This window comes from Drosophila sulfurigaster, chromosome 2R (genome assembly GCF_023558435.1).
Source record: "Drosophila sulfurigaster albostrigata strain 15112-1811.04 chromosome 2R, ASM2355843v2, whole genome shotgun sequence".
Lineage (NCBI taxonomy): Eukaryota > Metazoa > Arthropoda > Insecta > Diptera > Drosophilidae > Drosophila > Drosophila sulfurigaster.
The window spans coordinates 37,188,339-37,210,945 of NC_084882.1; the positions used below are offsets into that span (position 1 = coordinate 37,188,339).

Sequence of the window (22,607 nt, forward strand, 5' to 3'; positions counted from 1 at the left end):
AGATTTAAATAAATTCATAATTTATCTTCCCGGCGACACAAGTGGAGTATAAATTTATTATCGATAACCTTTGATTGCGATTACCATTTTCAAATACTAAACCAATAGCCGCAACGAAAGGCGCAAATTTTAAAGACCTTCAAATGTGTTTAATGTTTATTAACTTTCTCTGAAAATCATATAAGTATATAACACTATTTCTCTAATTGCTTCTTACAATATAGTTACAACTTGTTACAAGCATCTATTATACATAATTTATTGCTCTTGTTTGTGTAATTCTGTTAGCTTTGGTTTCATTGATTAATATTATTATTTCATATGCTTTCTCTTCTCCATAGGCATGGTGTAAATTATTGAAACTACTAATAACTAATTATTTTGTAATTGTTCCGTTCTGTTGAATTAAAATACTTTGCCGTATTGCAATTTCTTCATGTATGTATGTAGTAGCATTTGCTCCTTAAAACCTAGAGAGAAATTGATCAAATATAATTTGTGGAGAATTTCGTTTTTTTAGTTTGCTAGATAATATGGTAAAATTTAGTCCTAGGAAGTTTTAATAATTCGAATCAGCAACGATATAGCTTGAAGATCTTTGTTCACACTTGTCCAAATGTTACAATCTAACTAATGGTACAAAACACACACATTAGTGGTTGAGTTTTCAGTAGTTGTTTTTTGTTTCATATTTTCTGTTCTCCCACAAATTATTCTCTATTACTTACTAAGCTTGCGAAAGTAAACAAATAACATATCTTAACAGTTCAACTAGGAAGAATTGTAAGATTAAATGTAAGATCTCTTATTGCTTAATTTCTTTTCGTTTTTTATAGTCGACGAGGTACAAAGTTATATTTGAAAATTAGAACTTTTCTTTTTTGTAAGCATAATGAGGTACATAAGTATCAACATCATTCAAATTATCGTTTATACATACATATACATATATAGTACTCAGATTTTGTTGCATGTTGCATGGAAATCGCATATACTCCATTTCGTAGAACTTTATACCGAAAGAGCACTGTACTTAAGTGCGCGTAATTCATTTGAATGCTTTCTTCGTATTAACTTAATGCTAAATACCACAGTCGAAGTATGTACTAATTATACATATACGTGTATGTATATTATGTACATATGTATGTATGTTTTTCTATTTGTTGTTGCTACACTCTAATATATGTATACTTATACTTATTGTTACTGTTACAGCACGCGCTCATTTTTATACACGGTATATTCGAGTAGCATTTCTTGTTTACTATCTTTATCTTTTGCATTTGAGACTGGTTTTCAGATTGCTTTTATCTTCGATTTAGAGTTTGAGTTTGAATTTGAATTTGACTTGGTTTGCATCGAATCAGCCGCGTGAGTTTTCCGATTTGTTGCAGAGCTTTCTGGTTGAGGCTTCAGCAACAGCAGTAATGATAGCAGCAGTATTAGAAGCAACCAGTAAGCGGGTCATAGTTCCAAATGCACCAGCGACTCCTCCGTGGCATTGGCCAGCGAGTTGCATGTCTGAGTGGACATCCACTCGAAGTCCTTTATAGTTGCCTGTCAAGTACACAGGAATCGAATGCGAGTCAATTACATACGCTATGATCTACTCCACATATATTACTTACTTTATGCATGGAGTAGACGGCCACCACGACCAGCACATGCATTATGTTGTGGGAGTTCAGGTAGAAGTCAACAAGACCTGGGAACCACTTCTCTGGTATGCGCATGGCACCAATGGCGCCGCCTAATATCGAGACGCCATCCTGAAAAGACCGGAAACGAGAAAAATCAGTTGCAAAGTTATGAATTGGTGGCTTTCGACATAACTTGTGTTGTGTGGCTCTGTTTCAACAGACAATCAATCAATTAATCAATCACACAAGAACTCAATCAATCATACAATCACACACTCAATCAAATTCAGTTCGGATCGGATCAGATCAATTGCATACGGCTTAGTCTTACACTTAATCCATATGCTTTAGTAGTAGTGTATTTTACAATGAATGTACATATGAAAATTTCACTTACAACTTCCACCTACATGCAACAAAATGCAATGCAATGCGATGCACAGGCCAGCCCCAAAAACGTAACGTTTGAATAACGTAAGAATAACAAGTTAGTCAATTGGAATGCCTTGACATACGCACCTGCAGATAGACATGGGAAAGGGCCATATGACTGCCGCCCACCATTCCTCGGATACGCAAAAAAGGTCAGCACCGAACGCATCGCGAAGGGGAGCGCAAAGCACAGACGTCTCTGCCACGGCGAGCTGGCTGTCAAAGCCTGTCCAGAGATATGAAGATAGGGAACGCGAGATCAATTCGACATCTAATACATTTACTGCGAGAACTTACCTTGTAGAGGCCCCAGAGCGAGAGCAGACAGTACGAGACGATTATCAGCCACTTGAGAAATGGATTGAAGCACAACGTTGTGGCCGTAACCAGGGGCAAGGCACCTGGAACATATAGAGAATAACACAGAGAGAGAGAGAGAGAGAGAAAAAGAGAGAGAGCAGTCATCAGATGGCAGAGACTTCGCATGTATGTTTTCATCTTATCAAAATTATGCCAAATCTCTGACTGTCAGTTGAACAACGACAACTAAGCGAAGCACACTAAAATTCGAACATCTAACGACGCAAGATGAGATTCGCTTCCGCTTCCGTCTGCTACGTATTATGGGCATTATTGGCGTCGTGCCTATGGCGGCTAGTTACCTCTGGCGTTTACGAGGGGACTCAATATCAACACTCCTCTTACCCATGAGATCATGCGGCAGGCCAAGTCGGCTGCCATGAGATCTTATATGAACAACGATGCGAAACCGTGCGATGAGTTCTATGCATACGCATGTGGTAACTACGGGAGAATCAATCCAGTTATGGAGAGAGTCAGCTCCGATATTCTGACCACCCTGAATGGCGGCTATGTCCGACGCATTGGTCAACTGCTAAATGAACCCATGATGAGCACGGACAGTCCGACGGAAACAAGAGTCAAGTACTTTTACGAGTCGTGCGTGAATACATCGAGGCAGCCATGGAATCAACGTCCCTTTCTCATCAGGCTGCTCAAGGAGTTTGGAGGAATGCCCGCTCTGGAGGGGACCGCTTGGAATGCTTCGAACTTCGATGCCATCGAAGTGATGGCGCAACTGCTGAAACGTTTCGGCAAGGTAACGCTCATCAATGTGGAAGTATCGCCAGGATTGTCCAACACTCAGATTAATAAAATATACCTCGGACAACACAGTGGCCTTGCCAGCAAACTCAGCGATCAGCTAAAGTTACAGCAGAGCTTGGAGCATCTGCTAGGTCTTAGTAAAGAGAATGCTCGTAAAACTGCTGCGGAAATTACTGAACTAAATGCGGCATTGTTAGTTGGCGTCGTTGAGTCGAGCGAAAAACTGCCACCGGGCCAGATGAACCATCTCCGTTTGTTGGACGAGATGACCGAAAGCTATGGCCAAAACTTGAATCTCACACAATTCGTTCGCAGCTGGTTGGGAAACAAATATGTGTTGCCCGTCTATCACCACGGCGAGAGCTATATGTGGCAGCTCAAGAAGCTACTCGGTACGACGCCCAAGCGTATTCTGGCCAATTATCTGCTCTCCTCGCTGCTAAACGACTTTATGTTGGTACCGTGTGCAGAAAAGACGGCCGAGATGTTTCCGGACTTTGTGGATCACATGGTATATCGCTCGCTGGAGAAGCAGAATCCCCATATTCCGGGCAGCTTGCGACAGCTGTGGCAGGAGCTGAAAGTGTCCTTTGAGAAACTACTGCGCTCTCCCAGCTCCAACTGGCTGGACGAGCAGACACTTGGCGAGGCCTTGCTCAAGTTAAAGGCCATGTCCTTCAGTGTTCGCGGTGCAGATGCGCCAGACTTTGAGAAGCACTATGCTAGCTTGGTGATCAGCACTGCTGACTACTTTGGCAATGTGCAACGTGTGCTGGAGATGCGTGGGCGACATCTACGCGACGATTTGGAGCGGCCACCGAATTTCAAAAACTACAATAAGATCGAATTGTCGCCATTCTATGCGCTGTTGCACAACCAAGTCGTAATCCCCGCTAGCCACATGCAGCATCGCTATCTCTTTGACGATGCCTATCCTATGGCCCTCAAGTATGGCACTGTTGGCTACTTGCTCGCCCACGAGATGGTACACGGCTTCGATGACTTGGCAAGCTCACTGGATGCTCAGGGCAATCTGCGGGATTGGTGGAAAATGAATGCCACTGAACAGTTCGAGCAGCGCAAACAGTGTCTGGTACAGCAATTCAGCGCGATCACCTATAATGGTAAAAAGCTACCCAGGATGAAGCTCCAGTCCGAAAATATTGCCGACAACGCTGGAGTTCGCATCGCCCATGCAGCGTATGTTAAATGGCTGCAACAGCAGCCAACAGTGGACAGTGATTCCGAAACCGACTCGGAGCTTCTGCCTCGACTGTCGCTCACCTCGGAGCAGCTCTTCTTTCTTGCCTTAGGCCAAATGTCGTGCTCAGAACTACGTCCGGAGAGGCGTGAAGCAGCTGTCTTCATTAGCGACGGTCATGCTCCGAATGAGGTGCGTGTGAATGCCATTATGAGCAACTTTGATGGATTTGCAACGGCCTACAAGTGTCCTCAGGGCACGCGCATGAATCCCACCGAAAAGTGTGTCATCTATTGAGTCTTTGCCTCACTGATTACTTTGTGTTCCCTAGCTTATGATCTTGTACTTGAAATAAATGAAAAACAAGTTTGAGTGCTTCCCGTTTCCGTTGTTTAACTATCGCTTCTAAGTATTTATAGATTGTGTGTGTGCTCACTTACCGAAACTCTGGCTCACCCAGATGCCGACCATGTCCAGCTTTAGCAACGTATAATACACGTTCTCTCCTTTCTCAATGTTCATGAACAGATGATAGACGAAGCTGCCGCACCAGGGTGCCACAGAGCCAAATACATGGCAGAACGAGAGGAACTTGTAGCCACTGTCCCATGGCATAAGTCCCGGAACAATGGCCAATATGTAAAAGATGGGTATGGCTGCAAAGAGAGAGAGAGAGAAAGAGAGAGAGCGGAAGAATAGTATTTGTCAGTTATACATGTATACAATTATAAGAGAGCGAAAACTGCTATCGCTCTCTTCTGGGCGATAACAGTTTGACCTAGGCATGAAAATAATGTAAAACCAGCCTGGCGTTGAGACTGCATTGAATTAGTTATAATAATGACAAGAATGATGTCACGTCGGAATCAAAATCTTCTGCTGGTGCTGACTGTTTGCTGGACTTACATTCTTGCTCTGCCAACAGACAATTCGAAGACGCCTCTTCGGGATGATTTCACTACAGACTACGCCAAGCGGATTATTCAACAGTCAAAAGTTGCGGAGATGAAGGGGATGTTGGACACAAGTATTGCTCCATGTGATGACTTCTATGGCTATGCTTGTGGCAACTGGCACCGCCACAATCCCGCTCAATTCTTCCACAATATTATGACGGACACATTTCAGCTCATATCCAAGGGTTTTGATCGACGTCTGCATCGACTGCTGCAATCCGGACAAATGAAATCACCCCTCGAGGAGAAGGTGCAAGTCTTCTATCAAACCTGTGCACAGGTGAATAGTGACGATGTCCAGTACAAGCATGCATTACGTAATGTCTATCTGGAGTACGGTGAGCTACCTGTACTAGCTGGAGAACAATGGAATGCCTCCGAGTTTGACTTATGGCGAACTATTGCTCAGGTACAGCACAAATACAGAAAGTCTATCATCTTGGACGTGAAAGTTATGCGGGATATTAAGAACAACACTGTGAATCAATTTTATTTGCTGCCGACGGAGAACAACAAGGTGGCCAACTCAAAAATTCTCAATATTTTCGAGGATGCCAGTTTGGCCGAAAAGCTGCAAAGATATTTTGGACTCAACACTCAGCTGGCCAAACAGACCGCAAAACAAATTAATCAATTCGAGCGAGATCGCGTAGCTGGAATTTCAGCGTCAGAAGATAGTTTTGAAGACAGCATTACTCTTTTCACAGTCTCGGAATTAGATGAGATGTACAGCTCCTTCTTGAACGTGACGGAGTTCCTTGGCATAGTGCTGGGAGTTGACAATGTGCCGGATAATATTTATGTGTACGGCAGTGACTATTTGAGGAACACAATGAAGCTACTCCAGGAGACACAAACTTCAACACTCGCCAACTATGTGCTCTGGCAGATCATTGAGGAATATCTGATTGACTCACCTCCTGAGGAGCTGAACAGATGGTGCGCTGCAAAGGTGAGGAAGTATTTTGCCAAGCTGGTGGATCATATGATATATGAGCGTTACCGCACTGCCGAGTCCGAGGATGCGGTGCACAATATGTGGGGTGAAATTCGCAACGTCTTTAGGCAGCATCTGAGTGGAGATAAGCTCGATTGGATATCAAACAAGACTAGACAGGGAGCCATTGAGAAGTTGGATCGCATGCAGCTTCTCATCAATGCCTATGACAAGGAGGACTTTGAGACGTACTACAGCAATGTCAGCATGGACCACCACAACTATGTCGCCAATATACAGCAAGTGCTGATGGCACAGTCCGGCTGGAAAATGGATGTCACTGATATAACCGGATACACGCCAGCCTACGACATCATGAGTAATGTTATCACCATTCCGGTGGCTTTACTTCAGCCGCATTACCTCTGGGACTCGAAGTATCCGCAGGCCTTGAAGTACGCCACACTGGGTTATTTGCTGGCCCACGAGATGATTCATGGTTTTGACAACGATAACGATGCCAGCTTGTGGGATATGCGTTCACACTATGAGTTCGAGGAGCGACGCAAGTGCTTCATGGCCCAATATCAAAAATACAAGTATGGAGGAATCAATCTGCCCCTGACCGTGGACCAAACGGAGAACATTGCAGACAATGCGGGCATCAAGTTAGCCTACATCGCCTACCAACGTTGGTTGAACGAGCAGCCAATGGAGATTATTCAGAAAGAGACTTTCTCTGGCCTGGAGTTGAATAGTCGACAGCTATTTTTCTTGGGCTTTGCCCAGCTCTGGTGTGATGATGTACAGTCGATGTTCAAATCAACCGTAGCTATGACAGATAATCATGCACCCAGTATGTACCGGGTCATTGGATCTTTGTCCAATTTCCAGGAATTCTCCTGGGTCTTCAATTGTTCACAGCAAGCGCCCATGGATCCAGAGTTCAAGTGCGCCATTTACTAAGTTTATAAATAAAGATCTATTGATTGTAATAGTTCATTCCTATCTTTGTTTATTTAATTGGTATTCAATGCATACATCTGACACTTTTTTGTGGGATTCATAAGGGAATCACTGGTGCAGCGAAAGTAGCTTGCAAATGCCGGAAAATTGGCCAAGGCGCCTTGGATGCGTAGCGCGTTGGGAATGCCTGTTGTGAGGAGGGATTGCTTGTCACGGAACAGTTCGTTGGCATCGTTGCACCACAGCTGAGCATAGCTGAGGAAGAAGAGTCGAATGGCACTCAGATTAAGATTGGGAAGCTTCTCGGTCATAGGGATCAGCGACGTTTCACCCAAGGTACTCTTATATGCGAGGAATGCAACTTGCAAGGCGGCATTGTCGGCAATATTGCCATCCTGAAGATCGCTGGCTCCTAGATACTCTCCATCGTATCGCAGTCGTTCGTACTGATACTTGAAGCAGGCTTTGCGCTTATTAAACTCAGTAATGGTGGACGCATCCCATCCAGATCGATTGTCAAAGCTGTGGGCCAACTGCTGGGCAAGTACCGTACCTAAGCTGCCATAACGCAAGGCCAAAGGATAATGCCGGGACCACAGAATGTTGGGCTGCAGCAAAGAAACGGGCAGCACGACAAGATTATTCACAGCGTCATAGTGTGGAACATTGGATTGAACATTGGACTGGTCCAATTGATGCTGCTGCTTGTACTCAAGGACATTACGCAAATTGGCAAAATAATCCTGCGTCTCCAATTGCAACTCATTGTAGATCTCTGTAAAGTTCACTTCAGCATGACTATTGATCAGCAGACGGGTTGCATTGAGCTGGGTCAGCAGTAGACTACGAGTGTCAGCCGAAAGCCAATCCATTGTGGAATTATTGATGATGGAACTGAAGCTTTGCTTTACATTCCCCCATAGAGACTCAATGTCCCCCACGGAGACCGCATCGGCATAGTGTCGATAGACCCATTGATCAAGCAATTGGGGAAACAGTTTCCGGGTGATTGTCAGACATTGGGCCACAGCTGACGACTGAGTCGACCGCTCATAGTAGAAAGGCAACAGTAGCTGTTGAAAGATATAGTTCGCCAGCACATGCGGCGACGTCCTATTAAGCACATCCACCAGATGAGCTTGGTAGCTGGGCACGTGCTCGTAAAGAGTCTCATTGCTTAGAAGCCGACGTTGCAGAGCCATCTCCACATAACGCGTTAAATTGAAGCTGGGAGCGTAGGCGCTTGCCAGTTCAGTGATGGAACGCGGCTGGGCGAGAGCAGTTATGGGACGATTGAGCATGCCCTTGGCTAGTTCCGATTCCAGTTCCACAATATCATGAGCTGTGCTCTCGGCCACTTCCGTTTCCAAGCGCAGTTGCTGTTTCAACTGGGCGGCAATACGCTGCTCAGCTGCCCTTGGATCCGGATCCACAACAAGATGAGGTGGCTGACCCACGTAAAGTCGCATCTGGGTTTTGTTATGAACATCCGGAGCTTGGTGTAGACGCAGCAGAATATCGAGGCCATACTTGCGCTTAATCTGCGCTACAATCGCCAGCCAATCGAAGTCACTAGACACGTTCTCCCGCTGTCCTGGCTTCTCCAGGGCTGGCATGATGAGATCAAACTCCGTGACAATGTCGAGCATCTGATTGTGATAACGTGAAATGGGAACTTGGCGATAGTAGAGGCAGCTAGCGTAGAACTGCTTTAGCTTCAGAATAGCGGAATCATCGATATCCTCATCGCCGGGTTTCTCTAGCAGTTTTTGCTGCTTGCGATGAAATCCTTTAGTCAAAAGCTGTTGATAGTTTGTCTCACGCGGATGCTCATCGTTGGCGGGATTAATTTTGGGCCAGTTGCCGCAGCTGTACTCATAAAAGTTCTCACAAGCATCCAACTCCGGCTGCATATAGCTGCGCATCTCCGCGGACTTGGCCAGTCTCATAACACGCTGCACATAGTTGCTGTCATTGTTCTGCGAGATCAGATGCTCCTTCAGCTGAATGTGCGTATTCAGCTCCGACTGAGAGAATAGATGCCCTTCCACAAGACTCACGCACAACAAAGCGAGCGCGATATCAACACAGCAAATGCCTTTCATGGCTGTAGAGCGACTGAAGAAACCACAACGCACTTCCCATCACTTCCCCACAACGAACAAATACTCATCTCGCTCAGTTCTCTTATCGCATTGGTCAGTAGACTGGGACTCAATGCGAGATTCGAGTAGAGAAGAGCGCGTGATTGGGTCACAGCTCACGTCCACTTACTTATTTTAATTATGCCGCTGCTCACAGAATATAATTCCGCATCAGTAAATATGCGTATGAATACATATATGCAGTACTAACAACGTATATGCTATGTATGTATATATAATATATACAGTGAACATTTTGCCCATTACGAATATTGAAATATCGTATTTTGAGATACCTAATAAATGTGCACATTTTTTACAAGATTAAGGGAAAAACGGAATACCTGGTATCTGATTCGCATATAAATCAAATCGTTATAAAATGTATGTGCTCAAAAAGCGCTATTCAGTTCTAATGACATCTCAACAACAATCGCAAAATAAACAAGTAAGAAAGCTACACTCGAGTGTACTCGACTGTGAGATACCCGCTACCCATTCTAAATAAAATCAATATATTATATTTATTGATCTGCGTGCAAACATAACAAATGCTGTCGAAAAAAAATTATAGCTCTATCTTTTATAGTCTCTGAGATCCAGTGTTTCATACGGACAGACGGACAGACGGACATGGCTAGATCGTCTTGGCTGTTGACGCTGATCAAGAATTCATATACTTTATAGGGTCGGAGATGCCTCGTTCTACCTGTTACATACATTTCCTGCCGGCACAAAGTTATAATACCCTTCTACCCTATGGGTAGCGGGTATAAAAATTAAATTTGTTCCTAAGCTTAGAATTCTGTTATCAAACACAAAAAAGGCCCCTTCTTCCGACTGTAAAGTACGGTTTATTTCATATTCCAGCAAAGCAAGTATGTTTTCAATGGAATGTATGTTTGCGATGTAGACGCTGAGATGCGTGTAATTTAGTTTGATAGTGATAACACAAACAAAAGCTTCTTTGTAGAGTGCAGCAGCTATACTATATAAGTTTCTCACAATAGACTGAGGTGCGTCATGGGGAAGATAAGGATGCACAAACTAGTAAATCTGATATTCGGAAACTCGAAATCAAGTTCCTTTTATATAAAGTAGTCCAATAGAAGGTGAAGGGTTTGCAATCAAATCGTGAAGGTAGTATTCTAACTTGATTCAAATGTAATGCTTATTGAAGCTTTATAAACAGCGAATTGATAAATGTACGTATACTTAATTTACTTAGCAGTAGTCACAAATCGTCACAATCGTAACCTTTCCCATCACTAACTACATGCCATAAACAGAACATTTCGTCTGGAATTTATGCACTCAACTGGTGCTGTTTAGTGTCAATGACTAAGCAATAATGTCTTAACAACAAATGCGGAATTGGAACTCATTAAATTGATTTGATAAATAAAATACTAGTAAGCTAAGTCTGAAGAAACACTGAGTTCATTATGATCAAAAAGGTCTATTATACCAAGATGCAGATTTATGCATCAGCTCTCTTCTTCCGTCTGTCAACTGGATTGATAGTGATAACCCAAGGGGGTCACGAACAAGCACGAGATGTTGTCGATCTTCTGAGAGAGAGACACAAATATATAATTGAAACTGAGAATGAGGCGTTCAGTCATAGGCAAAACTTGCAATTAGAAACATCTACGTCTAGTGGGCATATAATTCGCCGTCAAATGAATCACTCTCCACGCCGTATACTATACGGACTTACGCTGCTGCTGCTGCATCTGGCACATAATGGATCGGCAGCGCCAGGGAAACTTCAGAGAGATACAGACTTGATCTCTGGAAGTCAGAGAGGCAGTGAATATATTGATAGAGTAATGCGTCACGCAAAAGCAGCAGAGATGGCGAGCTTCATGAATGAGAGCTACGATCCGTGTGACGATTTCTACGAATTTGCCTGTGGCAATTGGCCTAGGGTTAATGGGGTCAGAGCCAACAAATTATCTACTGGATTCTTCGAGCGATTGGCCGATGGCCTTAATCGCAAAGTGAAACATATGCTTGACACAGAGAATAAGCAACTGGACACCGAAGAGGACAAGCAAGTGAGAAATTTTTACAAATCCTGCACAGCCATTACTGCCATCGATGAAACCTATCGCAACAAATTGAAGGAAGTAATTAGCAGCTTCGGAGCGATGCCAGCTCTAGAAGGAAGTAAATGGAATGAGTCGGAATTTGATTGGATTGAAACAATTGGCCAAATCGCTTTCACCTATGGTCAGACGATCATAATTGGTGTTGAGGTTGCCACTGACTTGGCCAACAATAAAGTGAACATGGTGTACGTTTCTCAACAGGCGTTTCCTCTCGAGGTGCGTGGAATGTATTTAAACAAACACACGGAAATCTATCGCTCAAAGTATCGCGACCTCATGGCGAAATATCTCAACTACTATCTGAACATAGACAGAAAATTAGCATACTCAACGGCCACGGAACTGATGGACTTTGAGGTGGAGCTGGCCAAAGGACTGAACAGTGAAAACGAGGTCTTGGACTTAGAAAAGGAATCAAACCTGACAACTATTGCCGAGATGCAGAAACTCTATGGACCCACACTAGACATACAGCGCTTGGTTAATATATCCCTAGACCAGAAGATAACCTCAGTTTATGACCTTCTTCCGCAGTATAAAATCAATCTTGTCAAAGTTATTCAACGCACTCCGAAACGAATTTTGGCCAACTACATCTTCTATAGGTTGCTTGATGCGCTTATGCTAGACGTGGGAGCCACAGAGTCACGACGAAAGAGCAATTGTCGATCCATGACTCACAAATACTTTGCCAAGTTCTTGGACAACATGGTCTACAGGCGGCATAATAACGGCGACACTGCCGCTGATGTGGAGCTCATGTGGAACGAGATGCAAAAGACTTTCAAAGAGAAACTGCAGTCAAATGCATTTTTGAAATGGATAAGTCCACAAACCAGAGAATTGGCCGTTAAAAAGATGACAGCAATGAAGCTGGAAATTAACTCGTATGCTAACCAAGATCTTTCCAAGGAGTTCGATAATATTCATGTGTCCGAGCATGACTACATTGAGAATCTATTGCACATATTTAAGGATGCCGCATCTACTTCAAGGCAGCAAATCAATAAGCCTGCCAAACCTCTGGAGGATGGCGAGTTGCTAAGTTTCACGCCGGCCAACATCCTGGTGGAGAACGTCGTCAAGGTGCCAGTGGCAGTGTTGCAGCCCTATTACTTGTGGGCTTCCAGTTATCCCAATGCCATAAAGTTTGGCACTTTGGCGGCACTCATTGGACACGAGATCATCCATGGATTCGATATCAGTGGCAGCAAGTTCGATGCTCAGGGCAATCTCAATGACTGGTGGGACGAGGTGTCCAGAAATAATTTTGCCATTCGTCATCAATGCTTTAAGGAACAATACAGTAATTATTCATATTACGGCAAAAAGCTGCCTGAGTCAGATGAGCAGTCGGAGAATATCGCGGACAACGGCGGAGTGCGACTTGCTTTTGATGCCTATCGCAGGTGGCAGCAAGCACAGGATTCCTCGCTCAACGATCCTGGAAGCAGATTAAGCCACAAGGAGACGCTGCCCACTCTGAATTACACCAGCATGCAGCTGTTCTTTATTAGCTATGCACAAGTCTGGTGCTCTGATATCGATCCAAAGCTAAGCATTATACAAGTGGACACGGATCAGCATGTCCCAAGCAAGTTCCGTGTGCTTGGACCACTTTCCAATTTTGTTGAGTTCTCCAAGGAGTTCCAATGCGCTCTTGGCACAAAGATGAACCCAGTTCGCAAGTGCGAGATCTACTAAATAGCCGCCGTCTCTAAATTGTTTAATCACCAAAAAACCTATGTAGTTAAAATATAATTTTCAAATAATAACAAAAGCTTATCACAGACAGATTAATAGACTTTGTCATTTTTATATTTATACCCGCTACTCTCAGGGTAGAAGGGTATTATAGTTGTCTGTCAACAGGTGATGTAATGCATACATATCTCTTGAGAACACGTATATTTTGTATATATAATATGTTTTATTCAATTCTATGATATAGAGTTCACGACGTACCAGTTTGTCAAGCAAAGCTTTGTAAAATTACTTCGATAATAACTTCCAAATTTGTATTTGATCTCGAAATAAAAAAAACTTGAAAAAGAGGCCGTCCTGCATTTTTTCTAAGAATAATATTGATTTTATTATTTTAGTGTAGTATAAAAACCAATATGGCTTATATGTACATTTTTATGCCTGCTACCCATAGGGTAGATTGTATTTGTTGTTGTTAGTATTTTTATGGTATATGTGGCAATGTTTTGCTTTTATTTAAAATGGATAGCGGGTATATCATAGTCGTGCACACTCGACTGGACCTTTCTTAATGTTTTGTTATAAAACACTATTAAATATTTAAATTACTTGAGTAAACAACCCGTTTTTCCTATTCACGATTCACTGTATTTATAATAATGAGCTAAAATAATTAAGTAAGCGAATAGTTAATTACCATAGCAGTACCCAAAACATATACGCAATATCGATATAATAATATAATAGGACTAAAACCTTTTCCATCTGTATCTGCTTGACGCAAGGAGAAGCTTAAGATTAAAGAATGTTGTGTTGATCATGACCTTGCTGTAAACTTCTGAATTAGGTCCCTTCTTCCGGCCGCCAAATAGTTTTTATTTAAAGACTTTTGTGATAACCCAAGTGGTCAAAAGCAAGCAAGAAATTTTGACAATCTTCTAGGTAGAGTGACTGATATATACAATCGAAAGTGCGAATAAAGCGTTTAGTCCCAAAAATCTCGTTCAATTGAAAACATCTCCGCCAATCGTCAACATCAAATGAGAAACTTTCTAAGTAATATACTATATGGATTAGCGCTACTGCTGATACAACTGGTATATCATGGATCCGCAGCACCAGAGAGGTTCCGGGGGAATGCTGACTTGATCTCAGAAAGTCAGAGAGACAGCGATTATATTAGTCAAGTGATGCGTCACGCGAAAGCAGCAGAGATGGCGAGCTTCATGAATGAGAGCATCAATCCGTGTGACGATTTCTACAAATTTGCCTGTGGCAATTGGCGTCGAATTAATATGGTTAGAGGCAACAAATTGTCTACTGGACTCTTTGAACGATTGGCCGAAGGCCTCAATCGCAAAGTGAAGCATTTGCTTGAGCACAAGAATGACCAACTGGATACCGAAGAGGACAAGCAAGTGAGGAATTTTTACAAATCCTGCACAGCCATCACTGCCATCGATGAAACCTATCGCAGCAAATTGAAGAAAGTAATTAGCGACTTCGGAGCGATGCCAGCTCTAGAAGGAAGTAAATGGAATGAGTCGGAATTTGATTGGATTGAAACAATTGGCCAAATCGCTTTCACCTATGGTCAGACAATTATAATAGGTGTTGAGGTTAACACTGACTTGGCCAACAACGAAGTGAACATAGTGTACGTTACTGAGCAGGCGTTTCCTCTCAAGGTGCGTGGAATGTATTTAAAGAACAATACGAAAACATATCGCACAAGGACTCGCGACGTCATGGCCAAGGAACTCAACAACTATCTGAACATAGAGGCAAATTTAGCGCAGTCAACCGCCACGGAATTGATGGACTTTGAGGTGGAGCTGGCCAAAGGACTGAAAAGCGAAAACGAAGTCTTGGACTTAGAAAAGGAATCAAACCTGACAACTATTGCCGAGATGCAGAAACTCTATGGACCCACACTAGACATACAGCGCTTAGTTAATATATCCCTAGACGAGGAGATAACTTCCGTTTATGACCTTCTTCCACAGTATAAAATCAATCTTGTCAAAGTTATTCAACGCACTCCGAAACGAATTTTGGCCAACTACATTTTCTATAGGTTGGTTAAACCACTTATGCTCAACGTGGGAACTAAAAAGTCTGAAAGAGAGATGAAGTGTCAATCCCTGACTAAGAAATACTTTGCCAAGTTCTTGGACAACATGGTCTACAGGCGGCATAATAACGACGACACTGCCGCCGATGTGCAGCTCATGTGGACAGAAATGCAAGAGACTTTTAAACAAAAACTCCAGTCAAATTCATTTTTGAAGTGGATAAGTCCGCAAACCCGAAAATTGGCTACTGAGAAGCTGGCAGCAATGAAGCTGGAAATTAACTCCTACGCAAATCAAAATCTCTCGGAGGAGTTCGGAAATATTCAAATGTCCGACGACGATTATATTGATAATCTCTTGTACATATTTGAGGATGAAGCGATCTCGCAAAGAGAGCTTATTAATCAGCCTGCCACGCCTTTCGAAGCAGGAGACACGCTCGCCTACACTCCGGCCAATATTCTGCTAGAGAACGTCGTCAAGGTGCCAGTGGCGATGCTGCAGCCTTATTACATGTGGGCTTCCAATTATCCCAATGCCATAAAGTTTGGCACTTTGGCGGCACTCATTGGACACGAGATCATCCATGGATTCGATATCAGTGGCAGCAAGTTCGACGCCGAGGGCAATCTTAAAGACTGGTGGGACGAGGTGTCCAGAAATAACTTTGTTGATCGCCAACAATGTTTTAAGCAGCAGTACAGTAATTATTCGTATTACGGCAAAAAGCTGCCTAAGACAGATGAACAGTCGGAGAATATCGCGGACAACGGGGGAGTCCGACTTGCGTTTGATGCCTATCGCAGGTGGCAGCAAGCACAGGATGCCACGCTCAACGATCCTGGAAGCAGATTGAGCCACAAGGAGACGCTTCCCACTCTGAACTACACCAGCATGCAGCTGTTCTTTATTAGCTATGCGCAAATTTGGTGCTCTGACGTTCAATCAAATCTAAGACTATTGCAAGTGACAGTGGATGACCATGTCCCACACAAGTTCCGTGTTCTCGTACCACTTTCCAATTTTGAGGAGTTCTCCAAGGAGTTCCATTGTGCTCTTGGCACAAAGATGAACCCAGTTCGCAAGTGCGAGATCTACTAAGGAGTGATAATAGACAATTTCCTATTTTATATATTACAGAGAGAATCACATCAAATATTTGCAAGTTTGCTTAACTCTAATACTACAAAAATGTGTTGATCTTAAAAAGTCAATTTCAATTTCAATTTCTTGAAAATTAATTTTTAAAGAATCTGTAATAGCCAATAAATTATATGTTATAATGAAAGTAAATTCGATTCAATACAATCGTTATTTTAAATGAATGTAAAGAACACCTGATCCTAATTGACAATTGATTTTTCTATTTAAAAAGTTTTGCCAAACATCGATTGATTTGCACTAACCATTTGTTATTTTCAGCATGGGCCGTATTGAAAAGCAACGATTCCATAATGACAACAGCCCCCTTCGGCATGCCAACAATCAGAGTGGGAACTGAATCTATTTCTGGTCGATTTGCAGTCTTACACTTAGCTTTGACTTTGACCGTGAATGGTAAATGGTGAATGGAGAAAGGCAAATGGCGAGTGCTAATGCTTTGCAAACAGGTCGATAAATGAGCAACGAGAAATATTGAAATGCTCTCTTGCCACTCACCATGTGTCAGTATGTTGATGGTCTCATTGTGCCAGTAGAAGAGACTGAGCAGGCATCCCTTGAAGGTCTGCAGTGGCCGATATCCCTTGAGAACGTACGGATTGAACTGCAAATACTTTGGCATGTCCTGCCAGTGCAGCAGCTGCAGCTGATCGATGTTGTCTTGCCTGGCAATCGATGTTGTCTTGCTGCTCGAGCTTGTCGTCAACATCGATGCTGCTGCAGTTACTGTTGCTGTCGACGCAGTTGTGTTTTGTGTTGCTGTTGCTATTGTTGATGTTATTGCTAGTGCTGTTGCTGTTGATGTTGATGTTCCTGTTGCTGTCGGTGTTGATGTTAGTGTTGGTGTTGCTGTTGTTGGTGCTGTAAGCAAGGCAGACGTTGGCGTTGTTGTGGAAGCGTTCGTGGAAGACGTTGATGTTGTGGAATTTAATGGTGAACTCTCCTGATGACAACTCTCTCTTTCTCGCTCGCCGACTGCCTCCTTGATCCCATTCATGGCTATGCCGTGAGCAAGTGCCTCGATATTGCCCGTTGTGTCTCCAGACTCGTTGCGACAACGAGCCGGCGTCGTGGGCGGAGTGGCGGACATGGATTCCACAGTGCTACCCAGGCAATTGGAAATGTCCAGCTCCGAACTGAGGCTGCTAGCTATTCCAACTCCCACTCCAACTCCTACTCCTCCTCCGTAGCTGGCGGCAGACGGTTTTGGCTTGGGCTTGTTGAGCAATTTGCTAGCACTCGATTTGCTGAGTTCGGTCTCAGCTCTTAGGTCAACCACAACGGCGGCAGCGGCGGCGGCAGCAGTGTCCATTCCTCGCTAGTGATAATCACGATTTCAAGGAGTTTCTACAAAGGCGGCAACGGCAGCGGCAGCAACTGAAACCAAATCGAATACAAAATCAAATCAAAATCAACCTCATAAATTATAAACCAGGGCGCAATGCTATAAAAATGCCCACACACAGCCAGCGCTCGAGCGACCTTTGATGTGTTACGTATACGCTGCGTTGTCCTGTGCCAAAAAAAGCACGTGCTTACGTAGGAATAAGGCGAGCAGGACAATGTCAACACACAACCGCAGCAGCTGCCTCGTGACCCAAAAAAGGCTTGTGCTTGTATTGTGCACATATACATACACACTGACACTGTCGCACACATACACAAGCCATAGTGAAGTGAGCTTGTGTGGGTGAGTATTGCTGAAGTTAGCCGAAACTGAATGTGTTTTTTGTGAATCACGCGACTCGAGAAGCAGAGGCCCGGCTAAAGCTGAAACTGAAGCTGACAGTAAAAATCGATATGCTATACTCACGTTTGGGAGCATGAGAAGGGGCACAACGTGGCTTTCGAATTTTGCTCAATGCGATGCAATTTAAAACAACTGAAAGAGGCGCATGGAATCGTTGTTGTAGTAGCTGTGTCGTTGTGTTGCTGTTGTTGTTATTATATGGAAGGATGCAATTGTTGGGCGGGGTGTGAACACGTTTTTGGGGGGGTAACTTTAAAACAGTGCTGCTATGAACTCTGGCTAGCATAGATCTGAAGTAGAGGCAACATAGTGTTACGCGCTATGTTAACACGCTATCAAATTTTAAGCCATTGACGCGCTCAATGCTTTCACTCCACCATTAATATTTAATAATCCAAATTTTCAGTTCGCACAACGCACGAAGCACACACAAGACAAGAAGCAAGCGTTACAGCAGCCGTTAGCGTAAGCACATCAATATCTGACTGCGGCTATGCGCGATAATGATACCGTTATACTGTGTATTGTTATGCAATTGAATTGCCACTATTTTCTTTGGACACCAATAAGAACGGCGCATGCTCAACGCAAAACAGCTGGTTATTTTAAATCCTAACAGCCAACGCTCGAGCATTATCCAATAGTACAATTTATCGGCTTTGCTTGCGACAATGTGGCAACGCCAAACCGTCAGCGGCAAGGTTGACAGTGTGGCCATTACATAGCCACCTAAACTCTAGTATACTACTAATTTGGAATTTGCTTTGCATAATAAACGCTGTTTTCAAAATAAAAAAAAACTATTGAAATAATAACACTTGTTCACAAAGATTTTGGTTGCATAAAAAAAAATAAAGTGTTCCCATGCTTTGAATTATGACCTAGTATATTTGGTATAATTTTTGGTATTTAATATACTATTTTAAAATGCATCTTCGGTCACTTTTAAAAAAAGTCAGCTGCTGACGCGCTTGGCTTGTCCTTAATTTCAACTGTTTCTAAAACCAATTTGGAAACAACGTTACCCTTGCATTTCTTGTAAGTAAATATAAAAAATATTATTGGCTGTTATAATTATACAATCTGCATATCAACTGGAAAATATAGCACGATGGCCGATCTGGACAACTGCCGCACCTGAAAGCAACAGAAAATTGCGCCAAAAAGTACAAAACACAAACTGACGCTAGCCGAAAAGGCAACAAGTGCAATTAGACTAAATGTTCACAAACATATCACATAAAACAAATAATACTTGGCGAATGCTAAACGAGATAATAGGAGGATTGTGGAATCGATTATATTTGCCTCGATCGCCGTTTTTAGCAGTTCCAGCGCCGCCACTAGCGAAAGAGGCCGAGACCGCAGTGTCCAACTCACAAGGCGGCCAATCGGAGCAGCGAACGCGAGAAGAAGCAGAGGTAAGATAATTACAAAGACAAGACATTTTACGTACGTATGTATGTACATATAGAACGAACGATATGATAGGTCAGACAAACGGACAGACTGCTCGCTATCCAAATGTCTACAAGGCTTCAATTCGGCTGTTTTCATAACTACGTTGCGCACTTTTAGCTGCTGTAGCGTTGCCACTCATTAGCAAATTTCTTTCCATAATTAAACTAAATGTTGACAAGTTATAATTACTGCAATGCTACAACAGTTTTTATTATGGGGATTTAAACAATTCCCGCCTGATAAACAAAATATGTGCATGTATACGGCTGTGTTGGTGCAATTAAAATGCCGCAAGTATTTTAAGTGAGTTGGCAGCCCTGAAACGCAGCGTTTTCTTACCAGGTGGTAACTCGCGGCAGCAGACGTGGTGAATATGATGAGTGACGTGAAATATGTGTAGAAAAAAACACGATTTTCACAAAAAGAAAATCAAAGTAAACTTCGAAGTGATTTTTTTATCTTTAAAACAAAAGGATTAAGTACAGAGACCGTTGTGAGACCTATTGAGAAATTGTGCGAATATCGCGCGCATTCCATAAGTGGCCAACCAGCAAAATTAGACAGCTGCGTAAATTAGGCAGACGCTGTGGCTTTGTGTGAGGCAAACAACAAACACAAGCAAACAAGAGAAGATATATGTATTCGCATTCGCAGATTTCGCGCTGCCATTTATTATACGTCTAATAAAACAAAATAAGTGTACCGTGCTAATTGAAAGGTATTGGAATTCGCGATGTCCTCTATGCAAAGCAAAGTACAGGCAAAAATGTAAAGCTCAACACACGCAAAGCATTGCAATCGACACACGCACACACACGTGTGCACACATACAGAGGCAAAGATACTCACCTTTGCCTTTGGCTCTAGCAAAATATACAACACCTTTGCTTTGCTTTGCTTTTTTGTTGAAACGAGCGTATGACGTAGCTGCAATACTTTGTATAATATATACTTCAGTAGATATGATGAATAGTTGAAATAATGTATACGCTTTTGCCTTCCTTATAGATGCCACGAACACGGAGACGCCATCACTCGAGGGATCGATCCTCAGCCGGCACACGAGACAAACGGAGACGGCTCGATACTGGCGATCTATCGCCACCCTTAGTTGAAGCACCGTCGCCGTAAGTAGACACAACTACATGCATACATAGAGATTTGTGCTTATAATACATGCATGCATAAGGCATAAGCATATGCATACCCAATTGTATTTTGACTGCGGACTGCCTAGCTGCCAGACAGCAGAATTGGATTGGGTCTGTTCATCTTTCTTTTGAACTTCTGGCTCGATCTCATGAATGTGCGAGCGGGTTTATTCATGAGTAACCTTACTGATCGCGTAGAAGCCGTGTATGATATGCGGTACTGCAATTCATCGCATTTCGCGGCATGCCAGGCCATGAAATACAATTGGGTATGCCTGGGCACATATCTCTCTCAATGGTACTAACAAATTTGTGTGGTGTTTTGTTATTATATCTTTGGCTTTCTCATCATCTTTTATAAATAGGCCCCGCATCACCAAAACACATCACACCAGATCAGCGGCCAAGCGACGCAGGCATGAACTTGATGCCAACACTTCACATATACCCAAGGAGCCGACGTAAGTACTCCTGAAAAAATACTTAGTAATAGATAGCAATAGTAATTCGCTTGGTGTAATTCTATTTGAGGTCTCTCTGCTCGTGCACAACTTCTTGCGGTGGCCGCTTTTTCTTTGTAATGGCTTTTAAATGATCGTTTTTTTAATAGCCTGGCGTCGTTAAAGCTGCAGTCAAGACAAATTCACGTTGGCCCATATAAGGCAGGTGAAACTCGTGCTCTTATGTCGAGTCATCCTCGATCCTTTCTCCTCCCTCTCCTGCTGCTTTTTTTCTTTTAATTTTAAATTTATGTGGAGACTGCGATTTCTTTGTGTCACAATTAACCCGTTTCACTTTGGCTTAAAGCGTAGGCGTTTATCCTGCCCCGTTGCATTTCCTTGCTGCAGTTGATTTAATTTATTCGCCTGCGTATTCAAAACAGATTTGCATATTACTCAAATCAGCAGCAGACTGCAGACTACAACAACAACCGACAGAGAACAACGCGAAGTGAGGCGCGACTTTGTCTCTGTCGCATTTATTATTGTTTTTTGTATTTTTTATAAACTTGGAATGGCCTTTTTAGGCATGGCCTCTGCCACGGCCGCAGCATCTCGACATGTCGTGGTTGAGTTTGTCGCATTTTGTAATTTATTTGCCACAATATAACAGCGCACAGCTTCGCCGCTTTCTTTGTCGTAAACTTCTTGAATTCATGTGCAGCAATCGCCTTTTGTTTATTAACCTTTTCATTTTGCAATTAAAACCGCTTGGCAAGTGCTCGCTCTCAGATTAATTGCTAAATCAGTGACTTGACTTACTCATTATTCATCCGGCGCCACTCTCAACGCGGAAGTGTCAACAAAAAAAAAACGCATTAAAAAAACATACGCAAAAGAAAATCTACACCTCAAGTGTCTAAATATGAAAGTCAATCCATGATGGACAAAGATCGTCTAGCAATGCTATTTAGATAGCAGTTTTATTATCGCATTCAAACTTTGTTAATGAAAACTGCATCCTGATTTCATGCAGAGTATTTTGCATAATTTATCAAACTGAAGTGAAGTCTTCGTGAACATCTTATTAGATATATTTCCAAGAATTGTCAGGTGGATCAAATAAGTAGTTTATTTCATAAAGTTTTAAACTCTGCAGAGTTTATAAAATCACATTCAAAGATTAAGTTTATAGCATAAACTCTCTCGTCTGCACAGTTTTTGTTTGTTTACTAAATTTTCGATAAAATATATTCGCAAAATGAAAACATTGGCGCACTTCCGCTATTTATCACTCTTGGTTGTATACGAGTATTTACAATTGGAATTGTTTAAATGTATTCT

At 42.7% G+C, this 22,607-nt stretch overlaps 6 protein-coding genes across 6 annotated transcripts; 4 read left to right on the forward strand and 2 right to left on the reverse strand.

Moving 5' to 3' along the window:
* Positions 1 to 123: 123 nt before the first annotated feature.
* LOC133836919 (progestin and adipoQ receptor family member 4) lies at positions 124 to 21,747 on the reverse strand. Its single transcript, XM_062267520.1, is given in 8 exon segments — positions 124 to 1,560; positions 1,632 to 1,772; positions 2,163 to 2,225; positions 2,227 to 2,301; positions 2,373 to 2,476; positions 4,845 to 5,060; positions 16,960 to 17,838; positions 20,522 to 21,747. Coding segments are annotated over 7 exon segments (1,506 nt in total). The 5' UTR covers positions 17,774 to 17,838; positions 20,522 to 21,747; the 3' UTR covers positions 124 to 1,467.
* On the forward strand, positions 2,566 to 4,849 carry LOC133836918 (neprilysin-1). The gene has a single exon (XM_062267519.1). The coding sequence runs from the start codon at positions 2,791 to 2,793 to the stop codon at positions 4,699 to 4,701; it is 1,911 nt and encodes a 636-aa protein (XP_062123503.1). The 5' UTR covers positions 2,566 to 2,790; the 3' UTR covers positions 4,702 to 4,849.
* LOC133836917 (neprilysin-4) lies at positions 5,217 to 7,299 on the forward strand. The gene has a single exon (XM_062267517.1). It carries the CDS (start codon positions 5,245 to 5,247, stop codon positions 7,261 to 7,263), a length of 2,019 nt encoding a protein of 672 aa, XP_062123501.1. The 5' UTR covers positions 5,217 to 5,244; the 3' UTR covers positions 7,264 to 7,299.
* Positions 7,317 to 9,392, reverse strand: LOC133836916 (neprilysin-1). Its single transcript, XM_062267516.1, has one exon. The coding sequence runs from the start codon at positions 9,366 to 9,368 to the stop codon at positions 7,317 to 7,319; it is 2,052 nt and encodes a 683-aa protein (XP_062123500.1). The 5' UTR covers positions 9,369 to 9,392.
* Positions 11,019 to 13,313, forward strand: LOC133836912 (neprilysin-4-like). Its single transcript, XM_062267513.1, has one exon. The coding sequence runs from the start codon at positions 11,090 to 11,092 to the stop codon at positions 13,223 to 13,225; it is 2,136 nt and encodes a 711-aa protein (XP_062123497.1). The 5' UTR covers positions 11,019 to 11,089; the 3' UTR covers positions 13,226 to 13,313.
* Positions 13,995 to 16,642, forward strand: LOC133836915 (neprilysin-4). Its single transcript, XM_062267515.1, has one exon. It carries the CDS (start codon positions 14,266 to 14,268, stop codon positions 16,399 to 16,401), a length of 2,136 nt encoding a protein of 711 aa, XP_062123499.1. The 5' UTR covers positions 13,995 to 14,265; the 3' UTR covers positions 16,402 to 16,642.
* Positions 21,748 to 22,607: the final 860 nt, after the last annotated feature.

Coding starts and splice junctions, on each gene's coding strand:
- LOC133836917 (XM_062267517.1), top strand. CDS start 5,245: ATGACAAGAATGATGTCACGTCGGAATCAAAATCTTCTGCTGGTGCTG.
- LOC133836915 (XM_062267515.1), top strand. CDS start 14,266: ATGAGAAACTTTCTAAGTAATATACTATATGGATTAGCGCTACTGCTG.
- LOC133836912 (XM_062267513.1), top strand. CDS start 11,090: ATGAATCACTCTCCACGCCGTATACTATACGGACTTACGCTGCTGCTG.
- LOC133836918 (XM_062267519.1), top strand. CDS start 2,791: ATGCGGCAGGCCAAGTCGGCTGCCATGAGATCTTATATGAACAACGAT.
- LOC133836916 (XM_062267516.1), bottom strand. CDS start 9,368: ATGAAAGGCATTTGCTGTGTTGATATCGCGCTCGCTTTGTTGTGCGTG.